Consider the following 18,361-nt stretch of genomic DNA (forward strand, 5'->3'; position numbering starts at 1 on the left):
CGCCTTCTTGGATTTCTATATGGAGTAGGATAGCGAAATTTGACTTCTATTAGTTTAGTTCTTTCTCTCAATACTCATATTGTGAGCGTTTCATATTCAGCATTTCAAAGTTCAGAGGAAGCCACCATCTTTCAATATTTCAAGATGGCGTCAGATAGTGAAATTCGACTTCTATTCGTTTAGCCAAAAAGGACGAAATTTGATATAATTATGCATCTTTCTCGTAATTTGGGAGTCAGCAAATGAAAATAATGACATTTAGCATTGATATTCAGTTTCCCAAAAGTTGAGAGCATTCTAAATTTGAAAAACACGTGGTCTGGCGCGCATTAATTGTTTTTAGTTAAAATTTGTGAATATTAAATGAATTGTAAACAAAAATGTTTATAGTCATTCGAAGGGGCATACAATTGCAAAAAGAAAAGCTGAAATGTTACTAGTCTGCGCAGTCTGGTTTGCCATAAAACCTTGAATGTTAATCATGAAAAATTACAAGATTCGCGCGGATTCGATTTATCCATATGTTTCTAAGGGTTTAAGTCGTTTTAATGAAATTTTCAGCTAAGAAATGATAGAGAAGCTTGTTTACCGCAACAAAAACAGAAGAACATGATTTGGCGTATTTTTTTAAAAAAATAATGGCATTATGGGTCATTACACTGAGTCGAGTTGAGGTTATTTTTTAATTTTAAATTTCTTGAAGGAAATTTTCCGCTGAACAACTTTGTCCAAGACTGCAACTTCGTATATTATTAGACAATAAAGTTATTAGGTGTTAAATGAGGGCACACGCAAACTGTCAAAAACTTACCGAGTAAGTTATTTTTACGCAACCGAGAGTTTTTTGACATTTTCTTTTGTTTGCATACTTCTCGTTCCTGATTTAGTATGCATCTCAAAAGTTTTTCACAATAAACTTCCAGCGTACGTACTTTTGGACTTGTCCACTTGTCCGCGTGTTTTTTTCTATGGCGAATGTGCGAATTAATTTTCCGGAAAGTTTTTGTGCTAAGTCGCGTTTTTTAGGTTTAATATCGGAGTTTTTGTTCGGTTTGCTGCGATAATAACGGATCGCCTGCTAAAACAGATGGATCCGGACAGTCGGAAGCAGGATTCAGGTAAGTTTTACAAATTATTTTTTTGAGTTGTGAATGTAACTTCCGGAATTTTCTCTTTTGTTTCATATTCATCCCGACTCTTCCGAAAGTGATAATATCATCCATCTATCGTCTATCATCCATCTGAAAAGTGCCGGCTTGCTTGCTCATCGAAAGTAACCGGCACTTTCCAGCCGGTTTGAACGGGCATTTGGAGGTTATAAACTCCCGCCATAATGACTAGTTTTTTGGGTGATGCATAAGTCGATCCATTTTTTTTTGTAGATTTCGAGCCACTTTCCAATGCATTTGTATAGGTTCGTTTATAATTAACGAACGCCAGCATAAATGAAAAATCAATTTTCGAACGCTCCGTTAAGCATTACCATATAGTCAAAATATATAGAACTCTTTTCTAAAACATACCATTTAATATCTCTCTTATAGATATATTTTCGGATTCGGGTCACCAGGAGCAGCAGCACCAATTTCGAAAAGAAAAATTTCTGTCCCAGTATCCCTGGAGTACCGGTCTGACCAAGGTAATTTTATTAACCGTAAGATCCAGCTGTTTCCTGACTGGAATTAATAAATCTTTCATTCACAGGAAAAGTGTGCAACGTTAACACAAAGGAATCGCATTGGGTAGCCCCACCGGAGTATTTTGAGTTGTAGAATGTCGACGCCAAACGGGAAGCGACTAAGGCAGATGATAAAACATGCTGCTCCCGTTTATGTGAAACCGATGTTGATTCTTCCGGTTTTTCTGCCCGTTGTTTTGGCCTTGGAACGGTTATCGATCGGTTAAAAGAACTTCAATGATTCGGATAAAGTTGATCGAAGTGGATTACATACACGAACGGCAGGTTAAAGTTGGACAGCTGGTTAGTGAGCTTGGCTCAGATTGGCACAGTAAACTGGCCCGGTTGAAACCGTTTATGGAAGATTATATGAGGGTGAGTTTATTTTATTTTTTCATATTTCAAATCCAGAGAATGTCCATTATAAAAATCTAAACAAGTTTAAATTACACTCACAAACTCCATTCTTTTAAACAGTTAAACTGACTTAAATTAGAATTTGAAACAAATTTTAGTTTGACTTAGGATTATTATGATTATTTTGAAAAAATCCTTTAAAAACAAACTATAAATGAAGTTTATTCGTAATCCATTTTCAGGTAATCGAAGTCTCCACTCTCCACCCGGCACGATCGGCACAAATTAGAGCTATTCCGAAAGATGGGATTCCTGATCAGATGGAAAATGCCCAGTACTCAATGTGGATGAAGTGTTAAGCGTTGAGCCAAAATTCGAATTCGGACGGCAAAGACGGCTATGAAAAAGCGGCTCTTGTTCCGGTCATGATATCCTAACAGTCCCACATGGGCTAGTGCTCTCGCAACGTCCGCCTGGAGTCAAGTTTTCTAGAGCTGCTGCCATCAAATCCGTCGTTGCCATCAAGAGGATCGAGCGAATAATTTGGTCCAAACCGCATCATTATTTTCGGTCCATCGATGGATTGCTGCTGGAACAACTGCTCACCACCTTATAGTTGGTCAGGCAGCAAGAAAGTGGCAAAGAATGTCCGAAGGAAAGAAGCGTTTCCCAGGAGGTACTGAGTAAAACTTTCCGAGAGTTGTACTGTTTTTTCAGTACCCGGTTTCCTTGATTCCGTCTTGTCAGCCGAGCCAGGAAGATTGCTTGCAGGATGACCAATAAGCTGAACTGCGTGATCATCCATGCTCATAATTCTCAAAAAGCTGGAACACGGAGCCAACGAATATGAATCCCTGACAGCTAGCACAACCGTCCGCTATGCTGTGCAGTGTACCGGTGGGTTAGTGCTGATAGAAGTGTGCGCCACCTGGAAGCTGACTGTCCAGATCAGGTAAGTTTTCTCAGTTTTCATGAATTTAGTTGTAACAAAAAAAGTTTGGCGTTACAGGTCCTGCCGATCGAAAAGGTTTCAACGTTTCTGTTTGATGTTCGGGCCAGAAAGCGTTTAAAAATGTCCACGCCAACAGACAGTACTAGTAAGAAAAGTTTGGTAAAGCAAGCGCAGATGTCGCAAGCCAGCATTAGCCTATATTTATCATTAAGGAATCAATGGAGCTGTAAAACAGGACAGGAATCATTCGCAGTATGTTTTTAACGGCGGATTTCACTCCCTATTTGCTTGTATGATCAGGACTTTATTTCTGTAGGAAGTCACAAGAATTCTGATTCAAATCATTTTCGATTTATGATATTAACAATTAAGCAAACTTGTTGATAGTTTTTTTTAAATAAGAGTCTAAATAGTGATTTGCGTTCTAGTACGGAATAAAAATAGAAACTGATCCAGTCACGAACCAAACGAAATCCGCTGAAAGCAGCAAATACTAGCATAATAATAATAATAGTACAATAAACAAATTTCCTTGAAATATACCTTTTCTTATTTTCATTTAGCCTTCAAATCTGAAAAAATCGCTTATTTTCACGAATCCTTGGTTTTTACGCACCGGGGAGAAAATTGGAAAAAACTTTCTGTTGAGTAAAGTGCACTAAACTTAACGTTGAGTTAAACACGCTTAACTTTATGTTGAGTTTAATGCATAAAACTTAACATTAAGTCCCTGCACTTTTTGTCCGAGATGCGTAGAAAAAACTGGCGGTTGAGTTTATAATTTTTGCCGTGCATGCCTTTTGGCATTGAAAAATAATAAACCTAATTGACACCCCTGCTGGGTGCCTAGCGAGGTACACGCTCTTTTTTTTAAACTCAAAATTAAGTAGTTTTGGTTCAAAACAGCACTTCGGTGGCCGCCCTCAACTTTGAGTTTGACTGGGCAGTTTTTTATTCGAGGGTAGCTTATTTTCAGGGAATTAAAGGATTATTAAAATTTGTTGTACCCGGATGTTGCTGTTCCGGTACATTGCATTGCAATTACAGAGCGGTGGAAAGTTTTGACACTCCCGGTCAAAGAGAACTTCCGGATGTTACTTCCCACGGGAAGTAAACAACATCCGGAAGTTTCCGGACATTCCAAGCCGCTCACCATATGATGACAATGACGGACAGAATTTTACGCTGACACGGTGAACATGCATTCCATTCTGGAGTTCCTTCATAGTCTTCCGGTAATTGTTCCGGAACGACAAAATTTTGCGACGTGTTCGTTGGTTGCTGTTCCGATTCGAACTGAACTCGCTAAATGGTTTCAGTCCAACAAAGAGAGTTCAATTTTTAGTTCATAAGGTCGAACTCAGCTTTGCTCCCTCGCCGAAGGAACAAAAAGGATCTATTTTGTGTTCGCAGTTCGAACTCCATTTTGAACTATCGCAAGGAGGAAAAAGGGTACTTAACTTCAAGTTCATATAATCGAACTATGTTTTGAACCTCGGTCGTACTTAATTTTGAGTTAAAATAAAAGAGCGTGTATTTCATGACTACTTCGCGGGGCCCAGTAGTGCTGTCAATTGAATTTATTGTTAGTCAATGCCAAAAGACATAACCCTGTTAAACAGCTAATAACTTTTTTGCCTAATAAAATACGAAGCTTCGGTCTACGGCAAAGTTATTCAGCGGAAAATTCGCTTAAAGACATTTATAAATTGGCACAAAAACATAAACAGGCTCGGTTCCACAGAGAAAACGAAAACTATGTTGATTTTTCAGTACAAAATATTCAATTTTCCCATACAAACCTAAAAGTTCAAATTTACTCATGTAAACGTTACCAATCTTGCAAAAAATCCTGGATGAGTTTTTAACCAAAATAAAGCTTTTAAGACCTCAGGGTTCGAGAAATTCAAAAATGGCCCCAAATCGACTCAGTATAATGGGCCATCTTACCCCGCTGGTGCGTCTTGTACAGTTTTCCTTTTTCCGTTTGTAACAACGTTAAGTGTCGTGTCCTGTAATAAGTCTTGTGTTAAGTGTGTCATTCATTATTATATCCCTTAATTAAGTTTCACATTTGAATTTGAAGATGACAGCTTATAATCCACTTAATTTTTCCAAACACTTTTGCAAATACGATAGCATAAAACCCCTTTATTTAAACACAACTCTCAATGAATGATTCCCCATTAAAAGAAAACTTCTCCATACTTACTCTGTTTTGATTCCATTCTGGAGCGAGTCAGCTTTCGCCATCACTGTTTAATTGTTGGGAGAAATGGCGGCTGAGAGGGCACAATCGATCCGTGCCGTGGTGGTGATGGTGGTGGCTGATCCAGGAGGCAATAAACTCCCGCCGGGAATCGATTCCGGAAAGGCCGCCGTAATCCTCCTCCTTAGCGCGGGAGTAAATAACAATGAAAACAAACTAACTGGAAGAAAAATCTGCGGAAGAAAGCAACAGAGAAAAAGCAAAACAATTTGATAAGTATGATTGTCTTTTGAGTTTGGGTTTGGGTTTTCTGGGAATAAAGGAAGTTTTATGTTGTTTTGTTTTTCAAATTATTTTTGGCAGCAAGAGTTATTGGCGGAATGAGGTGGCAAAACAGGAAAAGTCACAATGAAACTTTGACGGATATAATTTCTTTATCGGAAAGGTTTTTTCCTTAGCTCTTCTCCTAGTAAACTTTGTACTAGGTACTTTGTAAACAAAAAGTTTTTCGACGCAAATGAAAAAAGCGTTAAATAGAAGTTCAACTTCAACCTATGATGAGTGACTACTGTAGGGGAAAGGTTTCCTAAATGAGCCTATCGGGTTAAATGATCCTACGACTGTTTGATGAAATGGCTGACTAGACAGCTTATCTGACCAATGCATTTTGATGGCGATACGCTTAGAACATACGGCAAGAAAGAATTTTATGAATTCACAAGCTCAAAAAAATTTAAAAAATCCTACAAGGTTTTGATACATTTTTATTTAAAATTTTGACTATTAAAAATTATACGTAAAGAAGCTTAAAACAAAAACTAGGATGGTTTTTGTTTCTTACTCAAATGAACTTAAGAAATAAAACATATTTCAGCTTTTGTGGAGGTTTAATAATGATTATATAGTGGAATAATAGAGTGTTTTTGTATGCCCCCATCATGTTTGTAAAATGCCTCCATCCTAAAATAACAGGTTAAATAGAATAAATAAATGATTTTTATCATTGAAACTTCAAATCTAAGCCCTGAATAACATCTTAAGAGAGAATTGAAGAACTTAAAACAGATTTGATAAACATTTTCTCATGGATGAACTGCCTCCATAGTATGGCAACCCTAACTTTTCTTTTAATCCATAAAATTATAATATACATAGATTTTTATAAAACTTTAGCTTTATTGAACGGAAATTATTACTTTCTAGCAGTTTCATTGAAATTATATGGAAAGATTGACCAAAAAACAGAAATTTTGTTTAAAACATAAATAGGCGCATTTAGCCCGCACGGTTTGAGGTTCGGCATTTTAGACAACACTTATAATAAAATCGTTTTCTTGGAAACAGAAGACAATTTTAACATAAAAATTACTCCAATGTATAGAAAACAGATGCCTGCACACGTGTATATAGTTTTTGTACACATATTAGATGTGATAATTGATTAAATCAGTGTTCTGCTTAATAGGCGCATATAGCCCGCTCCTCCCCTACCACCTCTATCCCGGTTCTACTTCTCCTAAATAATGAAATGTTGCGGTGTAAAGTATGGTGTACCGTAAACTGGGGGAACTTTGATCACTTTTTTCATTCCTTGTTGAATATTTTGGAAGGGGTTGCCTTTTCGTAATACCTAAAAGCTTTTAAAACCCTTACTGAGGTGAGGTGTATTAAGCATGATAATTGATTACAGTAAATTCAAACGACATTGGTGGTTATAACTAAATGTTTGTTACAAAACAAGATTTCGAGTCTCGGGGTAACTTTGATCACTATGGTTTTTACGTATCTCAACATCCTCAAATTTATTGATTTAATGCCGTTTAGCACAGAAGGCGCAAAACATCGATAAAAATAATTTTTGTTAGGACTTAATTGAATTTTTCAACGGTTTCTTTTCAAATCAAATTTACTGGACAATGTTGCTCCATACATTTAGGGGCGAAAATTATAAACATTTTTCAAAATTTTTTGGCCTAAGAAACAAATAAAATTTTACCTTCCTGCAATGCCCTAAGTCCTCGCACAGTTCCCATATTCTTTTTTTCTTCAAACTTAACCATTTGATAGGGTTTTTAGTCATTTTTGCTATACGGGCTTTTTCATGGAAAATGACCGTTTTTTTTTTAGTATCCAAAAATTACTATCAAATGACCATAATAATAACACTTAAACTTAAACTAAACCAATAAAAAAGTTAAACTTTCACATCAAAAAGGCTCATTTGCTCCTTAATGCTTAAATTTGATCAGGAGAGATGTTTGTTTGTAAGCCTTAAAAAAACCCATATTTTCAACGATTTTAAAATTATATTTTAAGTAATTTAAAAAATCTCCTAATAAAAACAAAATTTAGCTTATTTGTTACTCAATTTACAGGCTTTCAAACGTAGTGAACAGTTTTCAGATATTTTAACTTTATACTTAGTTGATGATGGTTTTCTGCAAAAATATCACGTTGATCAAAGTTACCCCGCTGATCAAAGTTCCCCCAGTTTACGGTACGTTAATAAGTTATCCTCGCAGAAATGGTCTTTCGCTTCTTTCAACACCTGTGGAATTTTCTCCTAACTGTTCTATCCATATTATCAATTTTCAATTCTGATTTTATTTTTTCAAGAATATACATTCCCACTGATATGCCAAAAATAAATTTACAAACATTTTCAACCTTTTCTAAAAATGTAATGGTAGAAAAGGCAGCTCAATAGGTGGAAGGCATTTTCAGAGATCAGAATGCAAAAGGAAAAATTGCCTTTCCCTACTGTTCTATCCAAAGTTCCATGAAAACCACTATCGATGTGATAAATTTGAACTTCAGCCTGTTTTGATAATTACTATAAATGTATTATAATATAATCGTTATTTCAAAAATCGTGTAGTGTTCAACTTTAGACATGCGTTTATCCCCTGTTCGTTTTAAATAGGATTCAGTTTTCAGTACTTTAAAAGATTACTTAAATGTAATAGATAACTATGTATATTTGAAGCAATGTACGTTTAATCGGCGCCGTTATCGGGTCGCATTTTCACCTCATTACCTACTTTCCAGCAGAACCAGTACTGTGGTAATTGTTCAGCAGCAATTTCCCAATCAACATGAATTAACTGGTTTAATAATTACAGCGTGCCTAACCGGTGTCTCTTACGGGAGGCACGTAAATCTGCAGACGAAAAACTACACCCAGTTCGACGGGTGAGATTGGCTTGCGCTGATACTAACTAATGTCATGTTTATATAATTTTCACACTCTCAAAGCTCAGCTCAGCCTTTCAGTCTATTTTGCTAGCTGCCAGCCAGTGAGCCAAGAATTACGTCGCGTCACCCTGATCACGGCAGCAATCGGTGTAGGTAATGATAATAATGTTCACTCATCAGTGACTCTTCTTCTCGCAAAGTGTTTTGGTTCAGTCATGAGAAATCACGTGCAAAGACTGTTGGGTATTTATGCAAATGAGGCTCGACGATATGAATGAGATACAGTCGGAGAAGGAATGAAAATCAAAAAAAAAAAATCCAGCATATCATTTACACACAATTTTTAAGAGAATTGATTGAATGTTTCATCACTGGTGTAAGCTTTGGAATGAATACACATTTTCATAGTGAACACAATTCTTGATTTTAGGTATTTTTTTTAAAGTTTTATTTTTGACACTGTACCAGCATTAAAATTGATTGTAGGTATAATATAAAAACATGCTGAGAGTTTGGATAGTTTCGAAACTGTTCGTGTTATTTGTAGAGTGAAACAGACGAGATTCCGACGTTTTAATAGAATTCGGTATATTAAAATATCCTAAAACATTTTGTAAGTTAGCGGGAATACATATCAATAATAAATTTTAACTTACGTTTACTAATTTTCCTTGTTTTCAATTCTGTTTCAATTTCTACTAAATACTTCTTCTAATCTTCCTTTTTCCTTGTTATCCTGAACAGCGAGTGTTGAACTTTGCGAGCTATGAATTTACAGTAACTGTGGGCCCAGCTGATATTTTCGCGACAACCTGTGACATACATTTTTTATAATTCTTTTGTGGTTTTATATTTTTTGTTGTTTCAGAAATTACCTTCTAGGGGTCAACCAACTGGCACGTGGATTCCCTATAAGATGTCTATTGGCACGATTTATGGAACGACCGTTGTTTTGGTCAACTTGAGCCTCCTGTAGTGATAACTGTGTTAGCTTGTTGTTCGAAAACGAATCTAATAAATTAGCTTACTTGGTGTTCTGGCACTGATACACGATATATAATTCGACTTTATATGATGTGAACAAGATGCTAACTCGACTTGCGACTTCCGCTAGTTTCCTGACTTTAATTCTTCTTGAAATGACTCTTACTCTAACTGCTCTTATTTGATCTTACTATCCTTGTCTGCGATAATCTATAATTGCGCTCAAATTAATATGTTGACACCCCGATGTTAAAAAGTATTTACTCTGGGTGTTGTTAATGGAGACGCTACGTCCGAGAGGTCGTCACACTCCCCCCCAGTAAGACGTTTAACCCACGGCTTACTCTGTTTTACGTCGAACATCCAATACGGCTAGTTTCACTGCAGGTCGTTCGTAGATTCCATTAGCCGTCTGAACCACGGCCTTTCGTACCTCTCCGTCGCAGCTCGCTTCCGCTGAGATGACTCTACCTATCGGCCAACAGTTTCTTGGCAGATTAGCATCGACTATAACCACGATGTCGTCCACCTGTATGGGTTCCGCAGGGGTATGCCATTTAGAGCGTTGGGTTAGATCAGGAAGGTAATCGCGTACCCAACGTTTCCAAAATATGTTTGCCTCCACCTGGGATGATCGCCACGTTCTTCTAACGGCCTTTTCACTGTCGTCCAATAGCGAAGCTGGTTTTAGTCCGTTCGATGATCCAACGAGGAAATGATTCGGAGTTAATACTGGTTGTTCTGGATCCTCCGATGAAACGTGAGTAAGCGGTCGAGAGTTCACGGTGTTTTCCACTTCAACTAACAAATTTCGAAGCACCTCGTCGTTGAGCTGATGCTTAGGTTTTATCTGGTTCAAGTTTCGTTTAACTGTTTGGATCATCCGCTCCCAAGATCCTCCCATATGAGGGGAAACGGGTGGTATGAAAGACCAGGTTGTTTCTGGACTTGAAATTTCCTGCAAGAGAGCTTTTTGATCCATTTCCCCTAGTGCCACCTTGAGCTCTTTATTTGCCCCAATAAAATTTGTGCCACGGTCGCTAAAGATTTTGGTTGGTGTGCCTCGCCGCCCCATAAAATTTCGAAGAGCCATGATGCATGACTCAGCTGACAAAGAGTGTGCGATTTCAATGTGTATTGCTCGAACGGCCAAACAAGTTATTAAGACGCCCCAACGCTTTTCAGTACTACGCTTGACAGAAACGAACATTGGACCGAAGTAGTCAATGCCTACGAAGGAAAATGGTCTGGTGAATGTCGAAAGCCTTGTTGATGGTAGATTACTCATACGAGGCGGTCTTGGAGCGGCTTTTAGGTTCTTACACAGCTGACAGTTTGCTCGCACCTTCCAATATAGGCTTGATAGCCTAGGTGTCACTCGAAATCTTTGTCTCAGTTCGTTTATTACCGTCTGATGGTTGCGATGATAGAACTTTACATGATAATGTTGCACTATGAGTCGAGAAATTGGATGATCTTTCGGAAGAATTATTGGATTTTTCGCATCCATGCTAGCTGCTTCACATGCTTCGATTCGAGTTGCGGCTCGCAAGACTTGTTCATCATCAAGAAAGGGCCACAGCTTGTAGATTGGACTTGATTTGTGTATGGTAGGTGTGGGAGATGTTGACGCCAGTGAGTTTATTTCATCTATAAAAAATTCGTTCTGAGCTTGTCGAAACATCAACACTTCTCCCCGGTGAAGTTCTTTTCCCGAGAGAGGACCAGTCCACTTTTCTTGGTACTTTTTATATCGAGCATTGTGCGCGAATCGAAGAATCCAGGCTGCTGTTCGCCGGAGCAAGTTCCAACTCCTAAATCTATCCGATTGTATAAAGGGTGCAGGAAGAAGTGAATGTACATTACAAGAGACGTTCGGTCTAAGTTCCTCTTCTGTATACGATTTTCCAAACCGCTCACATGGCCAAGCTGCTTCGTCCTCTCGCAGGAATTCGGGTCCATTCAACCAGCGGCATTCACTATTAAGATCTGGTAGACGCTGCCATTTAGTCGCTTCATCAGCAACGTTTTCTTCTGTAGGCACCCATTTCCAGTCGCCAACTTGCGTAGTTTCGAGTATTTCGCTAACCCTGTGACCAACGTAATGAGAGTAACGTCGATGATCGGACCTTAACCAGCATAGAACGTCTCGAGAATCGCTCCAGAAAATGCGCTGATTTATTTTAAAGCAAAGCGCATTTGAAATGGTATCTGCCAATCTAACTCCGATAACGGCTGCCTGCAGTTCCATTCTTGGAATCGAGAGGAATCTTAGTGGTGCAACTCGAGCCTTGGCTCCCACTATTGCACACTCCACAGTATCGCCTTGTTGAAATCTAATGTACGTGACGGCTGCGTAAGCTAGTTCGCTGGCATCTACGAATGTATGCAAAGTTACTAAAGTTCCTGTATTTACTGAAAGGTTGGAAAGATAGCAACGAGGAATTTTGATATCTTTAACTCTTGGCAGCACACTTAACCATTGTAGCCAATCATCGAAGAGTTTCATCGGGATTTGGTCATCCCATCCAACGGTTGACCTCCAAATTTCTTGAAGGATAACTTTTAGAACGATGAGCAAGTTCGAAAGGAATCCCAATGGATCGAAAATTGCCATCAGAGTGCGAAGCACCTCACGTTTTGTAGGTACGCGTTTTCCAGCCAGCAGATCTTCCTCGTGCTTCGGAGACAACTTATATGTAAAGCAGTCTGTCGATGTGCACCACCACATTCCCAATACCTTTTCCGTAGACGTCTGATCGCCAATGTTGAGACTTTTTTCGTTCTCACCACACTCATTCAGCGCTGTAACAACGGCCCGCGAATTTGACAACCAATTTCGCATTTCAAATCCAGCCTGCGCATGGATGAAACGAACCTCCTTGGCTAGTTGAATTGCTTCTTGTTCCGATTCCACACTCAGTAGCATGTCATCGACGTAGTGACTATTTGTTATCGCTGCTGCCGCTAGAGGGTATTGGCCTTGGTACTGTTGAGCGTTGTAGTTTTTCACGTACTGCGCAGAACTGGGCGAGCAGCTTGCCCCAAACGTCATCACTTGCATCACGTAGGTACTGGGTTCAGCATCATTCACGTTGTCCTTCCATAGAAATCGCTGGCAGTGTTGGTCTTCTTCGGATATGAGAACTTGGTGAAACATTTCACGAATGTCACCGCAAACCGCAATCCGATTCGCCCGGAAACGAATAAGCACGTCGGTCAAAGCGCAGTTCTGGTCGGGGCCCTTGAGTAGCATTGAATTTAGAGAGATGCCATGGACTTTGGCGGCTGCGTCCCATACCATTCGAACTTTATTAGGTTTGTTAGCATTGAAAACTGGGAAAATGGGTAAATACCATACAAGTGGTCGATTTTCAGCAAGTTCATCGTCAGTCAGTTTTCTCACGTAGCCTTTCGAAACGTAGTCTTTCATTTTTTCGCTCAATATCGCTGCTAGCTGGGGCTGTTTTTTCAATTTAGTTTCTAGACAGTGTGCTCGACGAAGAGCGTAATTTCTGCTTTCTGGCAATCGAAATTTATCAAACTTCCAAAGTAGACGTAGTTTGTAACGACCGTTGTCGGTACGCTGAAGTGATTCCAAAATAGTTCGTGCTCGACGATCATCGTTAGATTCGATTAGTCTAATTGGCTTTTCAATACCAGCCTTTTCTATGGAAAAAACTCCTTCACTGCCTCATGAAGTATATTGTCGCTGTTTGTTCTGCATTCGCAGTGATGGAAACATTGAAACCCGGGAAATTGTCGTCTTATTTTGTCGCTTCCACCGTACACAATCCATCCGAGCCGAGTTTTAGTGGCTACAGGTTCATACATGTTACCTTCTCGACCTCTTAATGCATAACCCAAATTCGCATTATTACTTCCAATCAAGATTCGAGGTTGTACATCGTGATAAGATTTTGCTGGAACACCTTTTAAGTGATGATAACGTCTTCTGAGCTGTTCCATGTCCAATGTTTGATGGAACAAATCAAGGTTCTTCACAGTGTGCACTTCTGGAAGCTCGTACCTTTTATGATGTTTCTCTGTACCTGAGATTTCAATCCAAATGTTTTCAGATTCCTTCTCCTGCCGAGTTCTGTTCCCCGTCCATTTGAGGCAAAGGGGTTCCAATTTCCCTTTGATTCCCAAATCCCCTGCGATAGTTGAATCAACCAGAGTAACTGATGAACCATCATCAAGAAACGCGTAGGTATGCAGCTTTTTCTCGGGTCCATATAGGATCACGGGTACCACCCGGTACAAAACTTGATTCGAAGAATGATGGTGCATATGACCTTCTTGTACGTTTGGTTCGCTTCCGTGTTTATGAAGATATGGATGATGCTTATAATCGCAACCGTTTTGTCCACACAGCTTCTGGGATTTACAGGGCTTGCGTCCGTGCCTTCTCAGGCATCGTTTGCAGAGGTTGAATTCATGAACCACATCCCAACGTGCCTTGTAAGTCATCTCTACAAAGCGTTTACATTCTTCGACCTTTGGGCAGTTACCTTTACAGATCAGACAGAACCTTTCTGTTACTCTGTTTATTGTAATGTCGTCGGTGTTCCGTTGTTCTTCATGTGTTGCATATGGAGAAAAATTCAAATCGACGCGATCATCTTCAGAGTGCGCATTTAGAAAGGCAACCCCTTTTTTGGTCGTTCTGGATAGTCGGAATTCATTAGATGAGATGGAAACAATTGGCGAAACAGTTTCGGCCAAATCGTAGAGCCATTCAGAAAACTTGCTGAGGTTAACTTCTATAAGGGTACGTCTATGCTTAGCCCAGTCCACTTGATATGGGGTGGGAAGCTTATCTATCAATTCACGAATTAGAGTAACAATATATGTAAATTCTTCAAGCTGACACGCTTCGATCGTCGCGCACAAATTTTTTACAGATAGCGCGAATTCTACAAGCGTTCCTAACCGATCAGCTCGTGGAGCAGGGGTCGATTGAATTTTCGAGATCAAACTATAGATAATAACTTCTGGATTGCCGAACAACATCCGTAACGTGGAGATTATGCTGGTAACATTAGATGGATGCATAAGCATGCATCTAACTGCATCAAATGCCTTGCCCTTCAAGCATTTCTGAAGCCGGATTAGATTTTCTTCCTGCGTAAATCCGCACATCGATGTAGTGGTATTGAAAGTGGATAGAAAAAGGGGCCTGAAAACAGTGGAAGGAGCCTAGAGAATCGAATGAAGGTAAAATTCCATTTGTTTTTTGTTGCTAGGTAATATACAATGTTTATAATTTTTACCCCCAAATGTATGCAACACCAATGTTCATCCTTCGATTTTAAATGTTTTTGTCAGAAAACGTAAAAATGGAGTTTAGTCTTTAGAAAACTATACTATGGTAAATGTTTTAATACTTTCTTGCTAAAAGATAAACAATAACCTTTTGCCCGAGAGCTAGGTAGGCTGTACTTGAAAGTGACGTGTTTTTTTTTTGTGCTGGAAAATATAATAATCTTTCCGATATCAAAATGGATTTCAAAAGTTTCTTCAAGGCCGGACCCCGAATATATAACACAAGGACTGACAACCTCAATCTACTTTCCGGAGAATCCTGACAGGAGCTCGGGTCGCTGTCCAGAAATTTAAAAGGAGTTTTGCCTCGTTGTTTCAAGATCTGAAGTGGCAATAGGTTCTTTTATCGTCCATGGTTGTCAGCATCACAAAACATTGGTGAGCCCCTTCCATTTATTTAATTTGTTTATTTGTAAACATTATATTTCTTTATTCATCAATCCTATCTGTCAAGTAGGATTTCCCATCAAAACGAATAACCCTTCCCTTTCCTGTCTGAAACAGCATATTTACATGTAGGGTCGTATGAGTTCTCTGTACCTGAAAAGTTTATTTATCTGTTCAGACTATTCCTATATTGACTTGCCACTGTGTGCATTGTGGTACCATACTGATTCTCAATAACAACACATGAAATAAGTATTGAATTCAGGTATTTATTTTGGCATCTTGTGTTGGGTTTGATTATTAGTTGTACCTCGTTTATCAGCCAATGCAAGATGTGTGTTGTCACCCTATGCTATGCTACGCTATGCTATGCTACGAAAAAGCAACCCTTTCCAAAATATCCAATAATGGATGAAAAAGTGATCAAAGCAACACTTTCAGCTTATCGAAGAAATTTTTTTTGACATTTCAGCTCTCTACACTTAGTTTTACGTTTATTAAAAATTAAAAATTCTCGTATGAGACTTGACTTTCTTGATGACCCTTAACCGTAGTTGCCGATCATGTGCTTCACTCTAATGCTTGATTTGAACTTTGTGAACATTTTTGATAGTTAAAGCATATTTTCCCCCGCTCACGCAATTTTTTTTTTTTTTTAAGAAATCAACGGTTTTGCACCGTGAATATCTTTAAAAAAAATTCCGTTAATTTTAAATTTTGAAAAAAAAATAGGTCGGATTGTACTTTTTACGGGCAGCAAAATGCTGTCAAAATTTTGAATGTTCGATTATTAGTAAATGAGCTATCAGCAAAGGAAGTGTCCCATAGCAGATATTTTTTGCTTTTCCCAATACCCATAAATCACCTTTTTTATCTCCCGTTCGAAAAATGTTAATTGTGAATCACTTATACCCATATGGTCTCCAATTTTCATTGAATCATTTGAAAATGGACTAATTGGAAATTCACAATCGAATAACTTTTTTTTTATGCCAAAAGGAAACTTATAAGTTTCAAGTTGCTATGAAAAACAGTAAAAAAAAACAAACAAATTCGGACCGGTCCGCATTACAGTCAAATGAAATAAAAGTTTTCGGTTTGAAAATGTTTGCTCTCATTTTCTTTCAGAGTGGAGTAGGCGTTGGTTGAAAACGTCACGATGTTTTTTCTCCTGTCAAAATTTTAAATATTATCGTGAAAAGTGGAAAACTCAAAAAAATTAAAATTGTGAAGAAATCAAATCACTCATGTTTGCTTCAGTTATTTCTCAAGCTCTAAACCAGGATAATTGTTCCCGGAATGCTGTGGACTGCTACGCTAGGTGATACAAAACTTCCGGATGTTCTGAAAATCACCGTTGAAAACACGGCTCCCTGCAAAATGGCTACAGCAAAGTACCCCTTGCTTATTTTCAATTATTTCTAAATATTGAGACAGTGAACAGTTTATAAATTTGAAATGAAAAAATAAATAGTGAAATGTCGAATGCACTTCTCAGAAAATATTTACACAATTCTGTTTTGAAAAATTTAAATCTACATTTTGGGTGATTAACAATATTTTGTTGAATGATTCAGACTTTATTTCATTTTTCTTATTATACAGTCCCCTCACAATCATGTGACCCACACATGATTGTCAATTATTAGTCACCAAACATTTGAACTGCTGATATCTGCTGACATGAATGAAATGTTATCATATTATTATTTTTAGATTATCGATAACAGCATCCAAATTGTTGATAATATTATGTGTGCGCTTGGTAATAGTAAAACTGCTATTTCTATAGTTTTTATCATACGTTAACTATTATGTGTTGAACTATCGCATAAAATTTCAATTTTATAAGGGTGACTTCTTAAACCGTTAAGCCCCTTATGCGAGTATTTCAAAGATTCCAACAAAATAAATTGGTCTCATATAAGCACAAAGGACGAGTTTACATTTTTAAAATGAAACTGAGCAAATAAAATGCAAAATTTCAATCATATTTAGCAAAACAAAAGTGACCCATAATTGTTACAGCACCCACCCAATTCTACACAATTATGGGTCACTTTTTTGCAAACAAAACAAAACATTTCGGTATCGAATTTTGAATACGGCGAATGCGCCAACTGTAAACAAATCCAGATAATCACATAAATGTGTTAAACTATTCATTTTACATCCGAAAATATGATCTCCTTTCAATTTTTCTTATTTTAGTGAAGTTAAATTTAATTTTTTAAATAAGGCGAATAGCTTTTTTTATGAGTGTGTAATCCCACAGTTCATTCGCCCATTTCCTCTCAAAATTTCGTCGCGAACAAAAGGGCCAATAGTTATTTCGAGATGGAAAAAGGGCATTGAAGTTTTCGAAAAAAAAAATTCCAGGACGAGGAGATGCACAAATCAGTATTTATAAGATCGTTGAATGTGCTAATGTGTTAACGTGATCATTTGGACCCGCTTTCAAGCCGAAATTTGCTTGAATATTGCTTCTTTAATGAGTGATCCAAAAGGCGAATAGTCATTCTGCAATTCAAAAGGGCACTCCAATTTGGCGAATGAACAAAATGAGAGCACCAGTCTGTGGTAAAAGGGCCCACAGTTACATTTATTAACTTTTTGTGGTAATTAGTACGGAAAAGCTATATTTATCGATCGGGTGTTGAAATTAAACCAATTTGAAAGCATTTTAGCGACTTCTTTAGGAAAATGATTGTACGCAGCTAAATAGGAAATTGATTTTATTTTCTGAAACTTGGAATGCGTTTTTCTCAAAACAAAGGTCTTGGCGCATTCGCCGTATTCAAAATTTGATACCGATTTCTTGGTTGCTATAGCTCAACACAAATGCGCCTTGAATGTATACTAGGAATGAATGCCCCTGAATGTTTGCCAGAATATTGATGATTTCCATGATGATATTCGGGTGTTGCCATGGACTTCTATGTGACTAATAATTGTGAGCAGTTTGACTAATAATTGTTACGGGTTGCAATTTTGACCCAGGATTGTGGTTTTGAAAAACGTTGATTGTTTTGGTAAATTAACCCTGTAATGCATAGTGTTGTTTTAAAACAACACTAATCTTAACCCAAATATCTCGGAAACGCGTGGATATTTTTGAAAGGTGTATGGACAAAAAATGTTCTAGAGATTAAAAGGAATTAGCCAATGGTATTTTTGTTACGGTATTTCAATGTTTCCGTGAGATATCGAACAAAGTATGCGGAAAAAATGCAAAATTCAAATTTATTTATTTTTTCGAAAAAAGTAGTTT

At 37.9% G+C, this 18,361-nt stretch overlaps 3 protein-coding genes across 6 annotated transcripts in view; 1 reads left to right on the forward strand and 2 right to left on the reverse strand.

Moving 5' to 3' along the window:
- LOC129746201 (uncharacterized) overlaps window positions 1–5,429 on the reverse strand; it is a 380,075-nt gene extending 374,646 nt beyond the window's left edge. For all 4 annotated transcript variants that reach the window (XM_055739753.1, XM_055739756.1, XM_055739755.1 and 1 more), the window contains exon 1: window positions 5,200–5,429. In XM_055739753.1, coding sequence (XP_055595728.1) covers window positions 5,200–5,240 — 41 coding nt within the window. In that variant the 5' untranslated portion in view covers window positions 5,241–5,429. The remainder of the gene's footprint in view (window positions 1–5,199) is intronic.
- The window catches only part of LOC129746206 (mitochondrial fission 1 protein), a 318,769-nt gene that overhangs the window by 35,093 nt on the left and 265,315 nt on the right, over window positions 1–18,361 (forward strand). The gene's annotated exons all lie outside the window — the stretch shown is intronic.
- On the reverse strand, window positions 9,716–13,848 carry LOC129742471 (uncharacterized). The gene is made up of 2 exons (XM_055734371.1): window positions 13,428–13,848; window positions 9,716–12,711 (listed from the first exon to the last, which is right to left on the reverse strand). Exons 1-2 carry the CDS (start codon window positions 13,846–13,848, stop codon window positions 9,716–9,718), a joined length of 3,417 nt encoding a protein of 1,138 aa, XP_055590346.1.

Source organism: Uranotaenia lowii, chromosome 2 (assembly GCF_029784155.1).
Source record: "Uranotaenia lowii strain MFRU-FL chromosome 2, ASM2978415v1, whole genome shotgun sequence".
In the NCBI taxonomy this organism is placed as follows: domain Eukaryota; kingdom Metazoa; phylum Arthropoda; class Insecta; order Diptera; family Culicidae; genus Uranotaenia; species Uranotaenia lowii.